General features: G+C 25.1%; 3 protein-coding genes across 3 annotated transcripts; 2 read left to right on the plus strand and 1 right to left on the minus strand.

Moving 5' to 3' along the window:
- The first annotated feature begins 533 nt into the window (after positions 1-533).
- Positions 534-5,246, plus strand: LOC135923185 (PITH domain-containing protein 1-like). Its single transcript, XM_065457794.1, has 6 exons — positions 534-776; positions 816-859; positions 972-1,049; positions 1,095-1,199; positions 4,382-4,490; positions 5,011-5,246. Exons 1-6 carry the CDS (start codon positions 552-554, stop codon positions 5,110-5,112), a joined length of 663 nt encoding a protein of 220 aa, XP_065313866.1. The 5' UTR covers positions 534-551; the 3' UTR covers positions 5,113-5,246.
- On the minus strand, positions 5,180-17,925 carry LOC135923184 (large ribosomal subunit protein uL15m-like). The gene is made up of 4 exons (XM_065457793.1): positions 17,601-17,925; positions 12,567-12,729; positions 5,887-6,277; positions 5,180-5,493 (listed from the first exon to the last, which is right to left on the minus strand). Exons 1-4 carry the CDS (start codon positions 17,858-17,860, stop codon positions 5,258-5,260), a joined length of 1,050 nt encoding a protein of 349 aa, XP_065313865.1. The 5' UTR covers positions 17,861-17,925; the 3' UTR covers positions 5,180-5,257.
- Positions 17,926-18,038: 113 nt separating this feature from the next.
- LOC135924594 (glucose-induced degradation protein 8 homolog) lies at positions 18,039-26,066 on the plus strand. Its single transcript, XM_065459678.1, has 4 exons — positions 18,039-18,195; positions 18,236-18,432; positions 18,483-18,680; positions 25,707-26,066. The coding sequence occupies exons 1-4, from the start codon at positions 18,060-18,062 to the stop codon at positions 25,905-25,907; spliced, it is 732 nt and encodes a 243-aa protein (XP_065315750.1). The 5' UTR covers positions 18,039-18,059; the 3' UTR covers positions 25,908-26,066.
- The last annotated feature ends 1,839 nt before the right edge of the window (positions 26,067-27,905 follow it).

Raw genomic sequence — 27,905 nt, forward strand, 5'->3', positions numbered from 1 at the left:
TAAAAACCTCAAATGTCTCACCCTCCTCTTTTATAAAAATTTTAAATACGACAATGTTCAGTTATTTTCATAAGCGTACCCAGAAATTGGCTAAGGGGAGAGCACTATTAGGTAAACTTTTCCCCATGAATTTTTTGAGATCTTTAGATCTACTCATTGTTAGCTTTTATCTACATAATCTTGGGTTTTGACTTTTTTTTATATATATATTTTATTTTCTAAAAATTTTGAATTTTAGTATTTATTTTAAAAAGTTATTAATTTTTAATATTTTATCTTTCAAAATCTTCTTTAGCAATATATTATTTACATTGGGAGGGGGGGGGGGGTGAAGGGTTAAAACCTTTCATTTAAAATCACATTTAAACGAACAAGCAAATTTTGGGAGGGGGATTTCTCCTTGCCACCTTCCCCAACTAGGACGTACCTATAAGTTATTAATTTTTTTTATATATCTCAAAAGGTTGTTTTTAATTAAAATTTAGGATAATATTTTTATATATTGGTCAGTACTCAATCTACCTATTATAATTGTTTACATTTCCACTTGCATGAGAAATTTTTTTTTATCCCATGCATTCATAGATTTCAATATGGGTGATCATTGTCACCATCAGGGTTGTCAGCATGAAAATATAAAGGATGATCTATCTAAAGGGGAAAATAGCCTTTATTCTAAATTGGATCACCCCAAAATACAATGTCTTAATGAATTAATAGAAAATTCTGGAAAGGAAATTTTCAAACCTTTTGAAAATCGTTTAGATAAAACACAGGTAAAATACAATTAAGTAATTAATATTTTGAATTATTAGTTCGTCGAAAGTGACGTTGATGAAGAATTGCTCGTTAATATTCCGTATATTAAATTTTATAATTGAATAATAAAATTAACTTTATTATAATTACTGTTTATTATGATTATATTAATTTTTTGAAATTATTACTTAATATAGATAGTTTAATTTTAGTTTTTTAGGAAATGTGAAATTGAAGAGCATTGTTGTATTAGGTGGTGAAGGTACATCCCATCCTTCTGAAATTAGATTGTAAGTTAATTACTCATTTAATTTTAACCAAGATTATTCTATAAGATTTAAAAACAGACCAACTATGTCATTTGATGATACTCAAGTGGAAGCTGATCAAACTTTTAAATTACATCCAGACCCTAATGGCAAATTAGATTATACACTGAAGTATGGACATATATTATCTATTCTATAATACAGTCCATTAGAATGATTTTATGATATATCTGTTTGTGATCTGCATCAGGCCTAATTTTTCAAGCTGGGCCCGGGCCTGAAATATTTTTTAAAAAGTTTTGCCAGCCCGAACCCGAAATTTTTTTTAAAAAATTTACCAGCCTGCCCTGGCCTGAATTTATTTAAATTTAGAAATTAATTTTTATAATTACTCAAAATAAATGATATATGTTATATGGCATCTTTTCTATAAATAAAATCAAATATTTTTATTTTACTAAAAATTCAACATAAAATTGATAAATTTTGATATTAAAAAAAATTCCAAAACACAACCTGGCCCAAATTTTTTAAAATATATTAGGCCCGGCCCAGCCGGAACCTGATTTTTTTTAAAAAATAGGCTCAAACCCAACTTTTGCAGATCTCTATTTATTACATCACAACATCTTATAAATAAAATATTTTAAGTTGTAATTTGGGAATACCAACTTGGTCAATCAATGATGTCAATTTTTTTGGATTAATTTTATAGTCTTCCACCAAAATATTAATTAATATAAACTTATGATCAAATTTTATTGTCTGTTTAACATAAATCTATATCAAAATAAATTCTTTTATTAATAACCTTTTTATAACAATCAATTTAATATATTATATCTAATTCTATTTTAGAATGTTTCTTTTTGATTTTGTTACATGTTTATTTTTCATAATAAAGCTAAATCTGCATCCAGGGATGTGAACCCTTTAACATAAAAGAGGATTTAGTTTAGGGATAAAATTTTAGAAAAGGGGTTGGGTCCAGGTTAGGAGATCATAAGGAAATATTGACTTAAAATTCTACTATTTATTTTTTTATACTCCTTAGAATAATTTACAGTTAAAAAATTTATTTATTTTTTAAATGTTTTATTTAATCACATAGCACTTAACATTGTTTATAATAAAATATAATTACCTACACTCAAAACCAGAGTTGTTAAATGCTATTTTTAAAATTAGCGCGCTACCGCTATAGCTATTTGTCAAAAAAAGTAGCGCGCTATTAGCTACTTTTTATAAAAAAAATTTTAGAAACAAATTTTTTTTATTTCTATTTTGCTTATAATGTAAATGTATAATAAATAATATATAAAAATCAACATTTATAAATATAAAAATATAGTTAATTTAGATTATAAAAAAATAAGCAATATAAATAAATATTTATTTTAATTTGTTGCATTTTAATAATAATATCATTTCAATATTATCATCCCTAAGTCTAGAGCGACGATCAGAAAGTATAAGCTTTGCTTTACTAAATAATCTCTCGAAACTAGCACTTGAGGGCAAGGAAGCTCTAAAAATATTTAATCAGATCAATTTATAAATATAAATAAGTTTTTACCTTCTGTTATGTGTCCAACTATCTGCCGGTGTACATATATAAGATATATCTGATAACTCTACTATTAGAGCATCTTTCATCACTTTGAAGTTGTCGGCTATTTTATTCATAAGTGTCTGGCGACATAAAACTGTTGTGCCAGGGGATAAAGTTTTAATCATCATAGTAAATGATGGATTATCAACCAAGGACAATGGCTGAACTGTGTCAATAATAAAATCAACTATTACTTTATCAGCCAATTTTTGTGAAATATTGGCATGTTTATTATCAGTTAATTTGGATAGTATTTGTCTTTTTGAATGAAGATTCTCTTATACCAAAATTTTTTTATGTTTCTCTATTTACTTATAGCAATTGGCGTGAACAGTCTAATAAAATAAATAATATTATAATGTAAAAATAACAATTTACCTTTAGGTCTTTCTTCAGGTTATAGCTACTCGATTGATTTGATGATATATTTTTTTTACATTTTAAGCACAGGACTTTGAATCCAGATTTTGTTTTAATATTTATTTTAAAATTTTTTCAAATCTAAGGAATGGGAAATCGTTATTAGAGCTATTAAGTACATTTACTTCCATTGAATCTTCCATGTCTGAATCATCACTTTCAAGGATTTGGATATCCATGGGCGATGCCATTTTAGATTATTAACACAGATTGAAGATATAAATTAAAAATTGAAAATATATTTAAATTTCAAAATTAAATTATAAAAATTATAATTAATTATGATATTATATTTAAATTTTCATGTTTATACTTACATTCATTATATTTTTTAAAATTTTAAAAAAAGTAGCGTGCTAAAAAATTAAATAATTTAAAAAAAGTAGCGGCTATTAGCTATAGCTATCAAAAAAGATAGCGCGCTACTTTAACAACTCTGCTCAAAACATAAGTAACAACCGGGATTGGGTATTATTAGGTTGCCCCCCCCCCTTCCCCAACATAAATTTTATTTGAGATCTTTAGGTCCACTATTGTAGGCCTTTGACTATATTAGATTCTTATAAAAATAATGGGTTTTAATTTTTTTAAATATGTCTTTTTCCAAAAATTTTGAATTATAATCTATATTTAAAAAGTTATTAACTTTTACTAATTTATCTTTCAAATAGTAATATATTGTTTACATTTTTAGGAGTGAGGCCTTTGTGGGGGGAAAATTTTTGCTACCTTAAAATGATATTTATGAGAGCAGGCATATTTGCGATGGGGGAAGGAAGTTTGGTTTGTTGCCTTCTATAAAATTCTCAATATTTTACTTTCTAAAATTGATATAAAACAAGATAAGCAACTTATTCCCAATTATATAGCTTATTATAAAATTATCATTTATAAAAATATTATAACCTACACTACAAAATTTACACATCACCTTCTAAAATTAATATAAATGAAAACAAATAATTCCCATGGAAGTATAAAAACCAGAAAATTTTGAAAAATGAGAAGAGATAAAAAAAATGACTTTTTGAAAAAAAAATTGAATTTAAAAGGTCCCAGGTTCACATCTCTATCTGCAACAACATTTTTAAAGTTAAAAGAAATATATAAAAATCAACTATGCTTTCTTTCTTATCTGTTTAGAAATTTGTACATAATTTTTTCCTTACCAATTCATAGTTTAACGTAATCTCATTTTTTTTAAATTAAGATAGTTAATTATTATTTAGGGTATTGGCCTATAGTATCAGTTAAAATTGAAAGTATCTGCTAATAGCAACCGAAAATATAACCATCTATTTTTTGATTTTATTAAACAAAGGGCAACTATATTTTCATCCATATATCATCTTACAATATACATACCCAAAAATTATGGCTCTACAAGGACAAAAGTTTATTATATTGGTCTGTTTGGAGATTTTCTAAGGGTAATTTTTTTTAGTAGATATATATTTTATTTAATAAGAAAGGGTCATAAATAAAAAGGTTTCAACTAAAAACCAGTTTTTATGAAACTTCATATCTAATACAGTATATTTACCAGACTTACAGAGGTCAAAATTTTAAGCCCAACTTAGGATTTTTTTATAATTTTATAGTTCAGTTTAGAATTTTAAAATGTTGTTATTTTGAATAATTGCAAATTGTTTCAAAAGAAATTTAAAATAAGAGAGCTCAGCTTTAAATTACTCATTTTTTAAAAAATTTTTTTAGGTATTTTCTAAAAATTAAAATTTTTCGCGTGGGCTCCCCTCCCCCCAGGCTATCGAATAATATTGAAGACTCCTTAACATGGTTTTCCAACGGATTAATTAATATTATTTAAACAAATTTTTTAAATAAGCCCAACTCAGATTTTTAAAATTATACTATTTTTTGGGCTTAAACTTCTGATATTTACTAATTGTCTTATAGTTTTGCATGTAATTTTATTTTAAATAATCTTAGCCATTCCGACAAGAAATAATTTTATGTAATTATGAAGCATCAGCCAACCCATGTGATCATAAAGTTAAAGAAGATGTTAGTAATCAAATGCAAATCCGTTAGTAGTAGATAGAAATGATATTAATTTACTGCTCATATTATTTTTTATAATTAATAAAGATCGGTTTAAAGCAACAGATATTGTGTCAATTTATTTATAAAATATATATATCTAAACTGAACAGCGATTATTATTTAATAATAAAAACTAATTCATATACATGCCTCCATAAAATGTTTTCCATGCATCACCTTTAGGTTTAAGTATGAGCTTATCTTTTAAATTTACAACCCAACCTGGATTTATTCCCTCAAATATTTGAGTCGGATTTTTTAGGGTAAAAAGCTTAGAAGGAAAGGGTGGATATTTAGTATGTGAATTAGAATTTGTAGGTTGCTTCCAAAAATCGTTTATATTTTCTAAGGTTATTTTAACTGGCAAATCTAAAAATAGAATAAAAATAAATATATAATAAGCAACATCTAATATGAAAAATATTAGACCTTTAAATTTACCTATTTTCAGGATCAATCTTAGTTTTATAAATTTTATCATTTTTAAAGTCTGGTCAAGATTTTTAAAATAATATTTATGAGAAATTCTTAAATGATCCTTAGTCAGTTAAAAAATTAGACAGGCTTGTGTATTAAGTCTTTAAAATCATAATATTTTATTAGCATGAGCCTGCAGTAGAGATAATCCTAAACTGGCCCATAAATTTTTGAAAATGATTTTCAGTAAAATAATTTTGTGCAAATTGTCTAGCCCAGAAAACTTTGCTACAGACCATCTAGACCTGTACTATACAAGCATCTGCAAAATATATAAAATTGAACCTCCTGTTTGTTCACCACCAGCATGAAAATATATATCATATCCAAATTTTTGGGCAGTCTCAAGCTTTTTAGCCCATAGAGCAATTGAGGCACTGTTGAATCCATTTATATCTACTTGAAACTCTGAATTTGAATTACTTATAAAGGGAACCAAATAGCCTCGGTTTGCTGGATTCGAATAATAATCCACTAATTCTTTAGGGGGGAAAAGTCTTCTGGGGATGGCTTCACCTTTAGCAAAAAAGTTGAGGGGATTTTTGAGAATCGAAAGGCTAAGAGGATCGTAATAAGAAGTTATTATATTTCCACCGGCTTTTTCAACAGCTGCTATAACCAATTCAGAAGCCCATTGCACTTCTATATTTACCTTGGCACAAAAAAGATCCATTCCCTAATTCAATGGTTTTATTTATGAAATTATAAACGTTAGCTAAAATCAAAACAAATTATTTAAATGAAAGCAATAAAGTTATTAAAAAATATTCACTTAACCAGGGACCTGGAACACTTATAGAATGGAACGACAATTCTGACATTCATGGTACAATTCCACAATGTTACGAAAAACAACAAGGAAATTTTAATTTATTATACCATTGTATTGTAAATATTTATAATGGCTAGGTCTGTGCCGATCCACAAATCTTTAACCGATCCTATTTATATTGATTTTTATTTACCATCTATCTTTGTATCAATGTCATTAATATATCAATATTTTCTACTTTAAAAAAAACGAACTAACTATCACGAATGATTAAGTGTATTTTATTTTTCATGTTTTTTCAATTATAATATTTGCAATGTGGTGTTAAACCTCCATTTAGACGATTTTTAAAAAGGGCCAAATCAAAATATTATTGCTTATACCTCGAAATTTCGTCAATAGAAGTCCAAACCTTTCTGATATTTGGGGGGAAATCAATAAGCATGGGTAATTTACTATTGGCTAAAATGTTAAGTTAATCGTTTTTAAAATTGGCTAAATCGAGTCGTTTAGCAACACTAACTGAATGTGACTCGTTAGATGTTTTAAAATCCTTTTCTTTTTGCAGATAATATAACAAAAAATAGTGTAAAAAAACAATTTTTTTAAACATTACACCAAATAAATTGTAAATTAGTTCCTTTCATTGAAATTATAAAATAAAAAAATTTATATGATTATACAATTATAAAATAACCAAAAAAAATAAAAAAGATCGGCCCGATCCTATATTTTTGAAAACGCTAAATATCGATGCCTATCCGATATTAATTATCAGCACAGACCTAATAATAGCTTATAAATATCGTTGTTTAGGCTTTTTTTAATTACATTTTATTTTACATAACAATATTATTGCCAATTGAATGGTCAAATTTACTGATGTGATATAAAATTAATCAGAGACCTACAAATGTACTATTTGCACGGCTCGAGCCTCATTTTTTAAATAAATTTCGGGCCTGCTCAGGTTTCATATTTTCAAACCTGGCTCGATTTTTTTAAAAAAAAAGTTTTTCGGTCAGATTTCAGATTTTTTTTAAAAAATTTTTTCGCCAGAATTCTTTATCTAGGATGTATAAATTTTTTTTTTACAGCCTTTGTTTTAAAAAAATATATATATGCCTATTCGACTTTTCAAGGATCGTTTTTCAGCGAATATGAAATCCATATATAAACTTAATCTCCCCAATTGTCGAAAAAGTAGTGAGCTTGAATCACCACATTTGCTATTCGACTGGTCGATAGTAATACCCTTATTTCCTGTTCCTCTTGTAATTAATATATAGTATCAGTTATGAGCTCTCTCACTGGCAACATAGGTAATTGCTTGAATTTGGGACTAGTGTTGCGTAATCGGCTAAAAACTACGCCTAAGCCTATTAGCCTAAGCCTAAAAATCGGCTAAGCCTAATTAGGTAAGCCTAAAAATCGGCTAAAACTAAAAATCGGCTAAGCCTAATTAGGTTAAGCCTAAAAATCGGCTAAGCCTATATAAATCTGCTAAAAATTAGTCAAATCGATGCTTAGTATTAATTATTATTTATTTATTTTAGTAAAATAATTTATTTTATTTATATTTAATGTAAATATTTTATTATTATCAACAAATAAACATGATATGATTTAATATTTTTTATTTATATTATTATATTTTCAAATGAAAATAAATTTATTTATTTGATGTTATTTTAATAAAAAAAATAATATGCTGCTATATTGTAAAATTGTAATATTCTTTTTAATATAATTTATTAATGATTTTCACAATCTTCTTTATAAATACATCTTTTATTGAGGAATTATATTGTAAATTTTATTAGATAAATAAACAATCTTTTAGGTGAAATCTTTTATAATTTTTTTATCATTTTTTTTAAATTATCTTTTTTATTAAATGAGGTGGATTTTATGAAACTTTTTTGATGATTTTATATGATCTTTTTAAGGATAATATTTTAATGTGACAATTGTCATAATCGTTATTTTATAAGTTTTTTGAATTTTTTTGAAGAAAATAGGTTAAAATAAGTATTAATAACATGTGTAAATATAAATTTAGTGAAGATGTACCAATGAAAAATGACATTTGTCATAATCGTTATTTTTAAAGTTTTTTTGACGACAATATGTTAAAATAAGTATTAATAACATGTTTAAATAAAAATTTAGTGAAGATGTACCATAGAAAATTGACAATTGTCATAATCGTTATTTTTAAAGTTTTTTGAAGAAAATATGTTAAAATAAGTATTAAAAACATGTTTAAATAAAAATTTAGTGAAGATGTACCATAGAAAAGTGACAATTGTCATAATGGTTATTTTATACGTTTTTGAATTTTTTGAAGAAAATAGGTTAAAATAAGTATTAATAACATGTGTAAATATAAATTTAGTGAAGATGTACCAATGAAAAGTGACATTTGTCATAATCGTTATTTTATAAGTTTTTTGAATTTTTTTGAAGAAAATAGGTTAAAATAAGTATTAATAACATGTGTAAATATAAATTTAGTGAAGATGTACCAATGAAAAGTGACATTTGTCATAATCGTTATTTTTAAAGTTTTTTGAATTTTTTTGAAGAAAATATGTTAAAATAAGTAGTAAGAACATGTTTAAATAAAAACTTAGTGAACATGTACAATAGAAAAGTGACAATTATCATAATCGTTATTTTATAAGTTTTTGGAATTTTTTTGAAGAAAATATGTTAAAATAAGTATTAAAAACATGTTTAAATAAAAATTTAGTGAAGATGTACCATAGAAAAGTGACAATTGTCATAATCGTTATTTTATAAGTTTTTTGAATTTTTTTGAAGAAAATATGTTAAAATAAGTGTTGATAACATGTTTAAATAAAATTTAGTGAAGATGTACCATAGAAAATTGACATTGTCATAATGGTTATTTTTAAAGTTTTTTGAATTTTTTTGACGAAAATATGTTAAAATAAGTATTAATAACATGTGTAAATATAAATTTAGTGAATGAAAAGTGACAATTGTCATATTCGTTATTTTTTAAATTTTTTTGACGAAAATATGTTAAAATAAGTATTAATAACATGTGTAAATATAAATTTAGTGAAGATGTACCAATGAAAAGTGACAATTGTCATAATCGTTATTCTTAAAGTTTTTTGAATTTTTTTGACGTATTTTAAAATATGTATATATAACATGTTTAAATAAAAATTTAATGAAGATGTACTCTAGATAAGCGACAATTGTCATAATCATTATTTTTCAAGTTTTTTGATTTTTGTTGACGAAAATATGTTAAAATGAGTAATAATAACATGTTTAAATAAAAATTTAGTGAAGATGTACTATAGAAAAGTGACAATTGTCATAATCGTTATTTTTAAAATTTCTTTGATGTAAATGGGTAAAAATATAGATTGTAAAATTAAAATTGCCTGAGTATATGCCATAGAAAAACATATGGTAATAATAGATTCTTCCCCAAAAACAGGAGCAAATTGGCATTTTATTACATTTGTTCATCGGGTCAGAAATTAATATGCAAAATTTATATCATAATATCTAATCCTAAGTTAGAAATTATTATTTTTTTACCAATTATCATCAGACAATCTTGTTTAAAATTTGGGTAAACTTTTTTTTCTATTTTAAAATCAATATCGATGCAAGTTAACTATTTTCGTCAAAAAAAATCAAAAAACTTTAAAAATAACGATTATGACAATTGTCGCTTATCTAGAGTACATCTTCACTAAATTTTTATTTAAACATGTTATCAATACTTTTTTTAAAATATCTTTGTCAATAAAATTCAAAAAACTTTAAAATAACGATTATGACAATTGTCACTTTTCATTGGTACATCTTCACTAAATTTATATTTACACATGTTATTAATACTTATTTTAACATATTTTCGTCAAAAAAATTAGAAATAACGATTATGACAATTGTCACTTTTCTATGGCACATCTTCACTAAATTTTAATTTAAACATGTTTTTAATTTATTTTAACATATTTTCTTCAAAAAATTCAAAAACTTTAAAAATAACAATTATGACAAATGTCACTTTTCATTGGTACTTCTTCACTAAATTTATATTTACACATGTTATTAATACTTATTTTAACATATTTTCGTCAAAAAAATTCAAAAAACTTTAAAAATAGCGATTATGACAATTGTCAGTTTTCTATGGTACATTTTCACTAAATTTATATTTACACATGTTATTAATACTTATTTTAACATATTTTCGTCAAAAAAATTCAAAAAACTTTAAAAATAACGATTATGACAATTGTCACTTTTCTATGGTACATCTTCACTAAATTTATATTTACACATGTTATTAATACTTATTTTAACATATTTTCGTCAAAAAAATTCAATAAACTTTAAAAATAGCGATTATGACAATTGTCACTTTTCATTGGTACATCTTCACTAAATTTATATTTACACATGTTATTAATACTTATTTTAACATATTTTCGTCAAAAAAATTCAAAAAACTTTAAAAATAACGATTATGACAATTGTCACTTTTCTATGGTACATCTTCACTAAATTTATATTTACACATGTTATTAATTCTTATTTTAACATATTTTCGTCAAAAAAATTCGAAAAACTTTAAAAATAACGATTATGACAATTGTCACTTTTCATTGGTACATCTTCACTAAATTTGTATTTACACATGTTATTAATACTTATTTTAACATACTTCCTTCAAAAAAATTCAAAAAACTTATAAAAGAACGATTATGACAATTGTCACATTAAAATATTATCTTTAAAAAGATCATATAAAATAACATCAAAAAAGTTTCATAAAATCCACCTCATTTAATAATAAATAGATAATTTTAGAAAAAAAGATAAAATATTTCACCTAAAAGATTGTTTATTTATCTAATAAAATTTACAATATAATTCCTCAATAAAAGATGTATTTACAAAGAAGATTGTGAAAATCACTAATAAATTATATTATAAAGAATATTACATTTTTACAATATAGCAGCATATTATTTTTTTTATTAAAAAAACATCAAATAAATAAATTTATTTTCATTTCAAAATATAATAATATAAATAAAAAATATAATCATATCATGTTTATTTGTTGATAATAATAAAATATTTATATTAAATATAAATAAAATAAATTATTTTACTAAAATAAATAAATAATAATTAATGCTAAGCATCGATGCAGAATTTTGACTAATTTATTTTAGCCAATTTTTAGGCTTAGCCCATTTTTAGGCTTAGCCAATTTTTAGGCTTAGCCGATTTTTAGGCTTAGCCGATTTTTAGGCTTAGCCTGATTTTTAGGCTTAGCCGATTTTTAGGCTATACCTAATTAGGCTTAGCCGATTTTTCCACCTAAAATCTCGGCTAAGCCGTTTTTAGTCGGCTAAAATAAGCCGATTACGCAACACTATTTGGGACAGGGAAAAGAGTTAAAATGATACTAATCTAAAATAACATTTTCTCTTAAAAAATATACGATATTTTGAATATTGGGTGTATCATTGTTACTTTTAATTTGATTGAATACCATCTAAAATAACGAGTTGAATAATATTTTATGAGAAATATTATCTAAGAATCAAAAAAATGTAAATAGGATAAGTGAATGAATGTGATATATGTCCAAAGAAACACCATTTTTATATTTAATTTTTATAGACAATAATGGGGATTTAAAAATATTCAGCCCGGCTTGTGTACGCAAGCCTGCATATTTCTGATACTTATATAATAAAATAAGTTTTACCAATTGGCGTTGAAATGTGTTTTTCGAAGAAGAAATTTACAATAGCACCTTCATAAAAATATAAATGATATTTGTTTATAGAATATAAATAATTTTTTTTTATGATAAAAATATGAAGATAATTTGTATATTGATAGTTAGATATTTTTCAGTAACACGGTCTGACCTAAACTTGGAACATATTTTTTGTCCAGAAGGAGAGTATATAAAGTATCTTTGTTCCAGGTCCCTATTTTAAACCCTTGCAATCTGGATTTAGAGAGGGGAGAGGGTAATCACAAACTTTTTAACTGTAAAAATGAGGTTATATTATAATTTAAAAAAATTTAATTATCAGTCTTAAATTAAATTAACATTTTATCGACTTAATTATGCCCATCTAGAAATTCTATTGTAATTAAATTTACATACTTTATCGATCAAATTTATGCCATAATAATTATCCCGATCAAATTTTATAATTTTGGTATTGAGAATTTTCAATAAATCTATCGGTTGAGTAGGATCAATCCGTCCTGTGTCGATCATTAATTGTAACTGGTATAATGATAAAGATGGATATTCTCTTCTAACACTAAAAAAGATTAATTAAAATGAAGTAGGTTGCCGTTTTTGGAAAAGTTTGACTAAATTATGCATTTATACAATTCAATATTGAAATAAGAAGGGGGTTTGTCAAGTAAATCTGACCTGCAAAATGATAAAAGTTTAAAATTACACATGTAAATGTTAAAAAATTGGAAAAGAAAATACAAGTTCATAGAAAATTTCTTTTAATATTTCCATGTATTATGGCCCTCATATAAGCACTTCTAACATGCGTGAGATAGGGGGAGTGGTATGGCTGAAAATCTTCATTAGAGTTTAACACTGCCGATATTAAAATGACCTGTTTATAAAGTGTATTTCTTAGAATTGGCAGCTAATATTTTATGCATAAACATCTTGGAGTATCGATATAACATTAAACCTTGTTATAAAACAAAATTATTATAAGGAGGCGTCAGAATAGCGGATCTAGAACTTGTTCTGAATCGGATCGGCAAAAAAGTGTTAAAAACCGATCCATAACATAGGCTCATTTCATTTGTCGATGCTGACTTTTCTTTAAAATATTTTTGTTTGATAACTTATTTTAAAGTTTTATAAGTATTCTAAGATGGTTATGCATTAAAAATTTACTACTTATTTTATAGCAATCCGAGATAGGCACATTTATAATTTGATTTTAATATCGGCACAGCCCTATTAAAATTTGAGGACTAGGGGGTGGGGTATTTTGCTAATTTTAATTTCGTTTTTTTTATTTAGGGAAATAGAATATAAATTTTTCTAGGAGGGATAATATTATCACTGGCTTAGATGGGGGGGGGGGGGATAGTCATATTATTAAATGAGTTAATTGGCAAGAGTTTAAAGTTTGTATTAGATTAACATTTAAATGTTGATTTCTAAATAAGTCATTAAAATTGTGAAATGAATAAGGATATACTAGACATATCCAAAAACGAATCAAATATTCGTTTCGAAAGGAATCGGATAGTAACGAATAAAATTAATAGATTATTCGTTTAGTTTGAATACAAATAAGCAATTCAAACAAAATAGATTAACTAGGCATATCCAAATACGAATCGAATATTCGTTTCGAAAGGAATCGGATAGTAACGAATAAAATTAATAGATTATTCGTTTAGTTTGAATACAAATAAGCAATTCAAATAAAATGGATTATTTGAACAACACTACATGAATAAAACAAAGTAAAATATAATACTTTTTTTAAAAAAATTTGTTTTATTTGAATCAAATAATATTCGATAAATTAGATTTTTCAGCATGATCTAATAGAAGTGCCTCCACCTTTAGTTCAGCGGAACTTTTTAAATAAATAGGGGATTTATCTAATTTGTCATTAATGGTAGAGAATAACTCTCCCCGGAAAAAAAATCACCACTATTTTTTTTTCCTAAGGAAGAAAGGTTTCCTAAAATTTAGATAAAAAATTAACCAAAATAAGTGGCGATCATAACAAAGCCTTCTATTTAAAGTAATGGTGTAGCCAGGAATTATGAAAGGGGTGGGGGGGGGGGGTTATAAAAAAATCCAAACCCCCTTGGATGTTTATAATCAAATTTTCGCATAAAAAACTTTTATAGAAAACTTCCTTGATAGATTATGTACTATATAAAATCCTTAAGTATAAATAATATTACTTTATTTATACATAATAGCATTACGATTCATAATAATGTACAATAAATAATTTTAATTATTTACAAATTATAAGAAAAATTTGATTGTAAATAACGATTTTTTTATAATATATATTTTATTTACTGATTATAAAAGGATAAATTTGATTAATAATTTTTTACACAATAGTCATTCATCAAAGTAATTTCATTCCTCTAACTGTTTTTTTAAATTTTCTTTATATTTAATATATCATATTTTTTAAAAAAAATTTTATAATCTTAATTCGAATAATTTATTATTTGCAGGGCTGTGCCGATCCATAAATTTTTCAACGAACCCAATCCAATGTTTATATTGATTTTTATTCACCTTCTACCTTTGTATCAATGTCATTAAAATATCATTATTTTCTATTTTAAAAAAAGAACCAACTAACTTTCACGAATGATTAAGTGTATTTTATTTTATTCCCCAAAAGATAATCTCATTTAAATATTTACAATTTTTATGAGTGAATGTAGTGTTGTTCCATTTAGCCGATTTTTAAAAAGAGCTAAATCAAAATTTTAACCAAATTAATATTACATAAACTTCGAAATTTCGCAAATAGAAGTCCAAACATTTCTGTCATCTGTGGGCAAAATCAATAAGCTTAAATAATTTTTGACCAAAATCTTGAGTTAAGTTTTTAAAATTGGCTATATCGGCACAGCCCTAAATATTTGTATAAATATAAATAAATGAAATACCAATAATACACTCTTTGTGGTATTAATTTTTAAAATAACCGATTAGTAATAGATAGTGAAAGGGCTGTTTTAATCATTGCAGGAATAACAAAACCTTATTTTCAATTATTTATAGATAACGATAAACTAAAACTAATAAATAATATATATAATCAAAATATATTATTAAAAACCTCATAAGTATAAATTAAAATATAAAGTAATATGTATTTAGAAAAATATATATTCTAAAAAAAATTATAAAAAAATAATTAATAAGAATCTTTCGGTGCGATTTCCATTAAAACTAAGGAAATTGCCTTTTAGAGAATTGCTATGATGAGCCTTTGTAGGAGGAAAAAAACTTTCGCGTTCTTCAGTTGTGTTTACAGATTTCTGAAGAATGATAGGGCGAGAGTTTACCAAAAGTGATAAAGTGTTTCCGATCCGATATTTTTATTGTTTTTGGTTATATGATGATTATATATATAATAATATAATTTTTTTTATTTTATGAATAAATTTATTATAATAAATTAACGAAAGGAACTAAAATACTATTTATTTGTTGTAATGAAAAAATAGTTGAAAATTTTAAACTATTTTTTGTATTATTATCAGGATTTTAAAATATCTAACGAGTCATTCATCTAATGTTGCTAAACGTCTCGGTTTAGACAATTTATAAAAATGTTTGACTCAAGATTTTGGCCAAAAGTAAATTACTCAAGCTTATTGATTTTGCCCACAGATGGCAGAAAGGTTTAGACTTCTAGTGGCAAAATTTAGAGGCTTATGTAACAAATTTTTCCCAAAAATCTTAATTCAGCCATTTTTAAAAATAGGCTAAATGGAGCTGTTTAACAACCCCACATTTACCCATAACCATTGAAAATATTTTAAATGAGATTTAACAAAAATAAAATGTGCTTAATCATTCGTAAAGTTAATTGGTTTTTTTTTTAAAAATAGAAAATATTGATATTTTTATGACATTGATACAAAGATAGATGGTAAATAAAAATCAATATAAATATCGGATTGGTTTTTTGGTAATATCGGATTAGATCTGTGAAAAATTTGTGAATTTGAGGGTTATGTTGGAGAGGGATCAATACAAGTTTTGTCCCTTTTTCATGGTCATTGAATAATCGAATCAGGGCATTTACCATCAGATCTAAAAAGACCAGGAATATTGAATGTATTTGAGCTGATTTCAGGGCTAAGATTGTTAAATTGATTATGTTTAATAAATCAACCATTGCATGATTTGGGCTATGTTTTCCATTTGTGTCAACTGGTGAGTTCCAGCCTGAGCAAGTCTGAATATTCATAAAGGTGCAATTAAGCCAATCTGGCATGGGTAAGTTTATTGTTGTAGTTGCAGTTTGATAGAGGGAATGGCTTCAAAAAAGTCATGTTCAGTGTCATTGATCGAAGGATTGGGGATGTTATGAAATTACAAACTGGTTAAGAGTTTTAATGTAGCAAGCTACTATAGGTGTATTCTAATCCTTCTATCTGTGAGTTGTTGAGAATCTGATATCCTCAATAAAGGAAATTTTCTTTAGATATGTGGGTATTGTTTATTTGTATAAAAGACTGCTGGATGGATGTTATAGCTTGGTCAAAGGAAGACCTGATGCCCAAGATAATAATTTTGATTGGTAGGATGCTATTTCATTGAATCTGAGATTAACAATTTTTTAGTTCCATTTTTATACTTTAAGAAAAAGCAGGGCATATAAAAATTGGAGTGGATTGGATTAAAGGACTGAAATGGGCTGGCTTTAACACAAAAGCCTTTTCTCTTAATATTTTTAATTTTTTTTAGCCCATTTGCATGCCTTCCAATAGTTTTTCTAAATTACTCACTCATTTGTTCATTCATATAAAAAAATTTGTTTATCCACCCATCCAATTTTTAAAAATTATTTGATTATTTGATTTGGCTCTTTGTTGTTATTTTAATATATTTTTACTTAAACTTACAAAATATGCAATATTATGAAATACATTTTTAATAAATGCTTATCCTATCCATTTTGTACAAGAAAATTTTTTTTTAACTTGCTTAACATATTGGTAGTATATGTGGGTGGGCTAAAACCTCATCCATTGGAGACCTCTAATATGTGTATATATATAAACTATAAATTAAAGGGATTCAATAAATATTCCAAAATTTAGCAAATGCATATTTCCAGAAAAAAATAGTTTATTAAAAAATTAAAAGCCAGATAAATTGTTTATCTAATACCTTCAGGTTCCCTTAGAGGCAAGAACATATTTTAGATCAAATTTGAACTAAATGACTAGTGCAATAAAAATATTTTGGTTCAAATTATTTTAAAATATTTAATAAAAAAAGAATTATTTGATTTGTTTAAACAGTACCATTCAACACGTATTTAAATAGGCTTATAATATATAAAATCTTATATAGTATTAGTATATAAATTAAAATGTACAAAATTATTTGAATTTGTAAGAATAATTTTTAAAATATTTTCATTACTGATGTCCAAAATTGTAAGAATTTTCTATAGGAATTCTTTTATAAAAAGGAGTATTACCACCTTCATACCCTAAGAATTTATAAGCAAGTTGTTGCATAGCACCTCTTGGCGAATGGCCATGGTGTCCTCTTTTCCCTACATGTGGCCTTTTCCTTTTTTCTCCAGGATTTAATTTTACATTTGTAGGATTAATTTTGGGAAGATTTTTGTATAAATTTAAAGCATATTCACTAATGTTAACGCCTTTAGTGGCTGACATCAAATACTGTATCTTATTTATCAATAACTACTATAATTTTGCTAAAATCGTAAGTTAGCGTTTAGTAGGTGTTAAATAAAGTAATATGATATGAATCTGACACATGTCACAAAAATTTTAAGAGATATGTTATGTCAAGAATTGACATTATAACCATCATATTATTTATTGTATTTTCATTATAATTCTCCCTTTCATTATGACAACACCCATAATTCAAGCCACTAAAGATAAAGGAGATATAAAGTATGAAGAATGGATGGAATCAATAGTTAAAGATTATAAAGTATTACAAAAAGACATGAATAAACTTGTTATGGATTATTTTATTAAAGGTAATTTATTTATTTAAATATAAAAATAAAAAATATGAAGAGGGTTTTAAAGATGTTGCCGAAAAATTTGAAATAGAATCTGAAACTCAAGCTAATATTAATCTAAATAAATTGGATGAACGGGTAAAGATTCGGAAAAGTATTGAAAATGGAGATATTGATTCATCTATAACATTAATAAATGACAAATACCCAGAACTATTAGATGATAATCGATATTTATTTTTTCAACTACAAGTATATTTATATTCCAAACATAATATTCAAAATATACTTTTTTATAATAGCAACAACAATTAATTGAATTAATACGTCAAAAAAGGATTGAAGATGCACTTATATTTGCTCAGAATAATTTGGCAGAATATGGAGAAGATAATTCTGAAGTATTAGATCAACTTGAAAAAACATTAGCATTGCTTGCATTTGATGAACCTGAAAAAAGTCCTTTTGGTGACTTATTATCTCATAATCATAAACAAAAGGTTAAAATTTTGTTGTTAGTAAATTATATAATACAAATTAAAATATTGCAGTTATTCTTAAAATAATTTTTTAGATTTTGTAATAACGATTAGCCTAAATATAAAAGATAAATCTATTGGTATTGTGTAATTAGATTTAAATTTATATCTTATTTGAAAATTAAGTAGGAAGTTTTTATATATTTTTTTTTCAAAAATTTGTTACTTATCAAAATTTAATAGTCATAGAAAGAATAGATTTTTTTCCAAAATTTTTTATATAATTACAGAGTGAATTACATGAAATATATTAATTAGTGATGATCTGTTTCGGGCCCAATTTCAAGTCTGGCTTGGTCCAAAATTTTAAAAAAAGTTTTGCTGGCCAGGCTCAAATTTATTTAAATATATAAAATTTTTTGAAATTATATTTAAATTTTTTTTAAATTATCATTTCCAAAATAAAAAATAGATGTCATATGGCATCTAGTTTCTACAATAAACTATAACATTTTTATCAGGGTTGGGCAGTATCGCGGATATTTTTTTAAATTTTGGAAAGTATCTTGTATCCAGTATCTAAGATACATATTATTTAAAAGTATTTGTATCTTAACCAACTTTGTATTCAAAAAGATACAGATACTTTAAAAAATATATATATTAGTTAATTTAAATAGTATTAAAATTTAAAATGATATTGTTTTAAAATTTAAATGGAAAATTTAATCAGAATTTAGATATTTTAAGATAATTTATGATATATGACGTTGGTCGTCATATAGCAATTTGCTAACAATTAGAACTACCATATTTTATTTGAATCGTTTTATATCCGTCTATTTTAAAATAATGGAATAAGAATAGAATAATATGTTTATATTCATCTTCAGATAATTCTCCAACCGAAAAATATAACTATAAATTTAAATTAAGTATTTTAAATGGGATATTTTTTCAAGTACTTCAACATGATCATAATAAAATTACTGCAGAAATTAAAGAATGCCACAAATCTATAAGTGATTCTGCAGACTCGTCATCAAATTTTGTCAAGCATCTAAAAGTATAATAAATAATTATATAATAAATCACATTTATAATCATATTCATTATCATTTCATATTCCCACATTCGTTGTGCCATACGATAAGTCTTATTGCCACAACAGATGTTGAGAAAGCTATTAAAGATTCTTTTAACATTATTTCTAACATTCATCATCCCGCAATAGCCAAATGTACTAAGCTATGGAAGGCTAGTAATAGGCCTAAAACTGCAGAACTTATAAAGCAGTTTTAGGAAAACAATTAGTTACACCTTGCTGCACAAGATGGAATAATATGTTTGATAGTCTTAGTAGTTTATTAAAATTTAAAGGCGAACTTCCTAAATTATGTCAAAAATTAGAATTTCCAAAATCAAGAGATATTGAAATTCAATATTTAGAAGATATTGCAATATAATGTCCCTATTGGCTATAGCGATTGACAAAATAAGTGAAATCAACTGCTATTATGGAGAATTAGCTCCTATTAAATGTCGTTAAAAAAAATTACAAATTTAATTCAAACTGATCTACATTTTTGCAAACCATTAGCTATTGTCGTAGAAAATTCTTTAAATAAAAGATTTAAAAATATATATGATTTTGGCGCATTTTTGGCAACTATTTCTCATCCCTATTTTAAAAATCGTTGGATTGATAGTGAAAAAGAAAAAATACCTTCCGGATTTGTTAATACATGAAGCTTTAATTATTTTTTAAAATAATATTGAAATTAATACATCAACAAAATCTTCAATTGATGAAGATGATGAATACTTGTTTATAAAAGTACCACATCCAATTCTAATAATTCAATAAATGATATTGAATTAGAGGTCCTAAATTAATGAAAGATGGCAGGCACAGTATAAATATGTTAAATAGTTATAAATATATAAAAGAAATATTTATTAAAATATAACAATTACCCTCCTCTGCCCCTGTTGAACGATTATTTAGCTTTGCTAATATGGTTAATAGACCAAATCGTCAAAGATTGAAAGATAAATTATTTGAAAAATTAATAATATTAAAAAATAATGCTGATTTATTATTATTTACTAATTATACAATTATTAAAAAAAATATCGCATTATCTTATATAATAAATTTGTTATTTTCTACATCTTATTTTAAAATTATTTTATAAATTTATATTATAGATAAGAAAATAAAGCTTTATACATTTTGATTTTGACTATTAAAAGTTTTTTTAAGTATCTTGTATCTTAGATACTTTTTTTTAAAAATGATACAAGTATCTTGTATCTTATATCTTATTGAAATTTTTCTAAAGTATCTTGTATCTTAAATACAAAATTTTATAAAATATCTGTATCCAAATACAATTTTTTGAAAATTTGCCCAACTCTGAATTTTATATAACATAAAAAATATTGGCCTTTTTTTAAATCAACATGAAATTTTTCCAAAGCCCAACCCAGCCTGAACTTAAATTTTTTTGGGAAAAATAGGCCCAGCCCAAAGCTCATTTGGGCTGGATACATGCTGGGCCTACTTTTGCAGATCTCTAATATTAATATCATTTTTTAAATGAATAAAACTTGCAATGATTATATCGTGTAATTACTGTGAAACTTATTACATGAAAATATTGATTACTACTGCCGTGAATGCAATTTCATGAGTAATTTAGTTACTTATTTTTTATTTTCTGAAGAATTTAATTTTTCCATAATTTCTTTTAGATAAGGGTTATGAATTTTTTTAAACAGTTTTTATGTATAGAAAGTAATTAGGCTGATACTTTATTATTGGGCCTCATAATCATTTTTATTATTTTTCGAAAATGCCTTAATAATTTTCTTTTTTAATTTGCACTTTTTTACTCAATATTAGTAATTATAAACTTCAAAAAATAGTTTCGCTTGTCTAAATTTTTTTTAATGCTAAATTTCTTCAAAGCAAATATGGTTGTTCATTTTGCATCTGATTATTTGAACAAGCATTGAAAATGCAAGAAAACCTTTATAAAAGAAGCCAGAGCAACCTAAGGAAAATATTACAAATAATTAATATTTGGCCGGAATTGAAACAATATTAATTATTAAGAGGTTAATATTTCTGACAGGTAGAAAAATAATCAAAGATAAAATTCTGGGCCAGGCCCATAAAATTTCTAAAAAAATCTTGGGCTAGGCTTGAAGATGAATTTTTATGGACAGACCTGGCAAAAAAATAAACAAGCCAGGACAGGCAAAATTTTAATATATATTGATGAATTTTAATATTTTATATAAGTGATAATTTAAGTATAGTTTTCAATTTATCCACTCATCAAGATTATAAATAGGTTTTATATTAGTATTCAGCAACATATATTTTGATTTAGGCCTTGTATCAAAAACTGGGTTGGGCAACCTTAATAAAAAATTGAAACTGGGCCAGGCCAGGCATGAAATAAATTTTCACTATGTTGGGTCTGATAATTTTGCCATTTGCAGACCTCTGATACATATAGCTTACTAATTATTGGGGATACTCTTCATTAAAGAATATTAAAGGAAGAAATAAACTAATAGGATAAGAAAAATTATAGTAAACTTAAAGGATTATTAAAAACTAGGTGCAACTAATAGTTGATAATGATAATCTGGCTTGGAATATTAGTGTAAATAACTAATTATTCAAATAATGAGTTATGGTATTTTAATACATGCCATAATAATGTTGAATTGCAGAAAATCACTGAAAATTTGGAGGTTATTTTTGAGGTTAAAATATTACAGCATCGATGAAGAAGAATATTATGATGGCTTATTATGGAATCAACAACATTACATAAATCAAAATTATGTGTTTCCAAGTAACTCTGAGTTTTTAAAATTTGTACTCATCGGGTTTAGATTTATGAGATTTGCTTTTTTTAGTTATGTTAAAACTTACTTTTGAAACGTAACTAATTGCAGTTACCAGTTACATTCTTAAAAAGGTACTGATTACAGTTACTCATCACAATTTTTTAAATGTAACTTGTTGAGTTATATTTCAAAAATAACTAGTTACCTTATCAATTATTTTCTTACGCATCATTTATTTTATTTTATATAAAAAAATATACAATAAAAATATTTACACTGAAAAAAATACAAGAGAATAGAATGTATTTACATCATAACTTAATGAAATATTATATATTTGAACTGATTATTTTTTATAAAATTTGGGTTTGATAAATTTTTTTACACACTCGTTTCCCCTCATAAATAAACTTCCCTAGACTGAACAAACATTCTACTTAGCTCTTGATATAAGGACAACATTATATTTAATAAAAGATTTTAAATCTGAAAAATTATCATATAGGATATTGTTTTATTATTGGATTGTATAAAATTTTCTACATATTTTCATTATCAACAACAAAATTTTACCCCATCTTGTTATACATGATATGGTATTTCATTATCTTCATTTATGGTATAGTTGAGAACTTATAAAATTTAAAAAATAATTATAATGCATTTAAAAATACAATCAGAATAACGATATTTAACACTTAGCGTTATTTCTAGAATGGAAAATAATAGACAATAAATATATCATTCATAAGAACTCATGAGTATTGAGGTAAGGAGCTGCGACAAATGTTCAGATATTGTATTTAGTTGCGAGTTCATTTCCAACTCATGATATTTCATTTATTCACAAAATGTCACATTTTTCACAAATTGTGACTGTGACACGCTTTTATTATATAAAGGATACACGATAAGAAAACCTTGGCGACACTATCTGCTTTTCTGTGAATTTTTACCAAAAAGTTTTTTTTACATAAAACAAATGATGTTATTCGAAACTATGCATAAGGTTAAAATTTTGTTGCCAACTTACCAATAATAGGATATTTTCTCTTAATTTATACTAAAATATTTCTAATTTCTATTAAATGTACCAATTCAACTGAAAAGCAGTGGGGCCAAATGCCCTTAAACATTTTAATAATTTATCGTTTCGAATAATAAATATCTGTCGTATAATTTTTTTTATTATGCGTTTTAATCAATGTATAGAAATATAGATAGATAATCAAATTCGCTCTATAATTTAAAATATATTTGAAAAGAAACTAGTTAGAGATATAAAAAATTATATATTTAAGCAAATAAATTAAGAAATCGAATATTGTTTCATCGTTATGTTAAGTATATGTTCGCCCTATAGCAGTTGAAGGACTGACCACATTTAGAATTTGTGATTTATATATCCACAATTTGTCAATCGGATGATGTAAAACCTCTTTTTCGTTTTTATTCTAAACAATAGGCCATTCACCTTTGATTGTCAAAGATATATTTTTATTTATTTTTTCATATATTAAATTCACATTAATATTCGAGTGTAATTTTATATTTAATATTTACTATTTTGTTGAATATGAATAAAAGTTAGCTTCAATTTTATCTTGAATATGATAAAAATATTAAATCTTTGCGTTCCTGGCATTGTAGGCGCTGTATTGAATCTCTCTTCTAGGATTATTTTCTCTTATTCGTCTAGGAGAAATCTATTCCTTAATAAAAAAAATTGCATAATATAATATTAATAAATTATAATAAATTAAAAATTTTATATCTTTAATATTTTTCTTAAAATTGGCAAAAAAACTCTATCGGGCAAGTTATTTATTCTGAAACCGGTCTTTGTTAATTAGCACTGGCCACTAAAGGCTGGACTGTACCTTCGACTCTATCACAAGCCGATTTGCCATGAGACGTGGCTCAGAAATGATACTCATTTTTTATTTCGAAATAATCTTCATGGTGGCAAAAATTTGATTCCTATATTATGATGTTTCTTCATCTGAAAATTAAAGAATTTTTTTGGGCAGTTTTTAAATTTCTGTTTAGTGCGGACTAAATATTTTGGCATAAATGAACTACAATTGTTTTATGAATGAGAGATTTCCGATTTTATTATGTAACTTAAATGTAAATTATTAAGTGTCTTGTAATAAATCACAAGGATGAATGGTAACTTGAACTTGATTCTAGTGAAATCTTTACATCTAAATAATTTCAGCAATTTTAAAAGGGGTTGGCTGAAAATGGGCCTTTTTTGATCGATTTGACATGACCCAGTAATTCGAAATAGTATAAAAAGTAAAAATATCTTGTTATTTATAAACTAGTGACGAAAATTTATCCATAGTCAATATTTTCTTATAGCGCCATCTATTTTAAGCAAATATAAATTTCAATTCTTGGTAAAAATGCCTTTTTGGAAGAGCCGTTAGCGTCTCCAAGATTTTTACATCGTATATATATTTATAAACCATGTCTAAATAGAAGGCAAAGAAATTTTTCGAAAATCCCTAAAAATTAAGCCGAAGGTTAAAGACTCAATTTGGCCTCAAATTTTTATTCTCTTGATAACCCCGATTTTTTTTACCATAGTTTTTGAGATATAAGCATTTTAAAAATTTTACATATTCGAAAATATTTTTCTCATCCTTGAGGCGCTGTACAGGTTGGCCGTAATAGTTCCTTTTTTGATCAATTTGACATGGAATGGTTCGTCCATTTGATTATTATATTTCATTTTCTTTTTTAAATCATTCATAAAATGCCGTCAAAATGATTTACAATGACAAAATTTTAAAAATTTACGCTAGCATGATGCTTTTACTTGCATCTCATAATATATAATAGTTTTTTATTATATGAATGTCTATTCTTATCAAAAAATAATTATAAAAGTGCTTTCTATAATACCTTTTTTTACTGAAAAATTTTGTCTCAATTTTTTTTAAAATATGGTAATAAACTTTTCTAGTAAGCTTCATTCTCCCAAACGATTAGCTTGAAAATATGTTGAAATTTTTCTTTATAATTATGATTTGTTTGCACTAAATTTACTACATATAAATGGTCATGCAAGTTTGATATTTTTAAATATTCGAATAATTTTTTACTATTGGCACAATTTTAATTATTTATTTATGACACATTTTTAAAATGTATTTAAATTGTTATTAGATATCAAGTGATATTATAGCGGCTATTTCAAATTATGAAAACTTATCCTCATCGCCAGAATGTAATTTGAGCAATGTCTTAAAACTACTCCTTTGGTGTCAATCGGATTTGACTGGGAAGAAAATTTCGTTTCCTAAAATGACCGACATTTCTCAAGGAATAATACCAATACCAACAACTCCCCAAGAACCTAAAAAATAAATATGAACCTTCCAGTTTGAAAAGCGGTTTCCATAAAATAAATTATTGTTACAAGCGTTGAGTATTAAATGATTAATAATTATGTAATTTATTATATTATACGCCATAATTATAATAATATTCCCCAAATATGTATATATATTATTTAAAAAATTTTATTGAATAAAATTATTTATATATTTAATTTTTATATTATCTAATCTATGTTGCAGAATACAATATATTATTTTTGCCTTTACAAATAAATTAATATTTTTAAAACAAATATTTTCTGATTTTTTCTCAAAGAAAGGGCATGGTGTCGACAAAGAAAGACTTTAGAATTGTTTTTTTAAACCCATTTTTTTAAAATAGTTGTTATAAAAGTTTAAATCCTTTTTTTAATAATATAAAGCTGGTTTACCCTACAAAAATGACAGAAATGTATCGATATTATATCTTAGATAACGTTGAATTACGAATGATCTTGAGACTCAAATAACGATAAGAAACGGCGAATCAAAAATTCTAATTTATAAATTAGTAGATTTGTTTATAATGATAACCCAAAAATAAACCTGTTTTCTAACAAACTTAACTAAGAGCAAGATAATATAAATGAATAGGTATCCGAGTACACAGTTGGTAAGATTGGGGATCTCAAATTACATGAAAGACATGATAATAACCTTTGGAAAATACACGGACTCCTTAGGGACAGAAAGATCTTCATTGCAAATAAGGCCTAGGAGTTGAAAAAAAAGACATTAGAGAAAATAGAATATTTGACTTTTACAAAAGGCTTAACCTAAATGTTCAAAGAACTTCCTTATATAAAGCTAGAAAATAATACAATTATTACTGGTGGTGATGTGGTTAGGCCATTATTTGGGTATTTTTTGAATCAAGTAGACCACCTTTACATCCACTAGACGAAACACCGTAGAATGTTCTGCAAACTTTTTATCTGTATAAATAGTTACTGCTATAAACAAACTCCAGAACATCAAATCTCCGTAGCTAGCTAACATTATTTGGGAACATCTGAAAGCTGCCCCCACAACACTATTACAGTTTTTAGTAGTAATTTTTAATGAAATATGGCTCACAGGGATATACTTTACGACTGGAACATTTCAATCTTCTACAATTTTCTTAAAATTTCTAATCTAACTAAATTCAAAGATTACAGAGCCATCGCTCTTACATTAATCGTATCAAAGGTTTACATTCCTATAAATAACCGTAGTCTTTCTTCAAAACCAAACCTCTTCTAATTTATCTGCGCTTCGTTCAGGGAAAAATATTAAGAACCGATTTTAGCTCTGAAGATAACTGCAAAAATTTAACAAATATAAGCTGCATTTCATTTTAATTTTATAGTATAAATGTGCTTTGACAACGTTAGCCTTGACTCCCTTTGGGATATTTTAACAGAATGCGGCTTTTTTAACAATATAATAAAAACCCTCAAAACTCTTACTGCTGATCCTCCTTGCCGGGTGTACGCCTAAAAGGAATTATTTGTTATTCGATTTGATTCGATTCGTATTTTACGAATACGAATATCACAATTATTCGAATCGAATATGAATATTTAGAAAAAGTATTCGTCGAATATTAAATTTTTATTATTCGATTCGTGTTATTCGAAATTATTCGTATTATTCAAAATTATTTATAAATATTCGTTAATATTTATAATTTTTCGTAAATATTTTATTTTTTCGTTAATATTCGTAAATCGTAAGTAAATAATAAATTAAATTTTCCTAGTGGATTTCATTTCATTTTACTTTATTTTTTTCCTCTTATAAATCATGTTATATTTTGTTTGATGCCCCAACAAAGTAAATTATTTAAATTAATTTTATTTATATATTTGTTAAAAAGAAATATAATTTTCTAAGATCTAAAATTTTAAGTTATGATTTTTTGAGTAGAAAATTTCAAAATGGACAACTACAAAATTAATATAAAATTGTCAAAATAAGAAAAGATTGATTTAACCTTTCACTA

Source organism: Gordionus sp. m RMFG-2023, chromosome 2 (assembly GCF_954871325.1).
Source record: "Gordionus sp. m RMFG-2023 chromosome 2, tfGorSpeb1-WG-v2, whole genome shotgun sequence".
Lineage (NCBI taxonomy): Eukaryota > Metazoa > Nematomorpha > Gordioida > Chordodea > Parachordodidae > Gordionus > Gordionus sp. m RMFG-2023.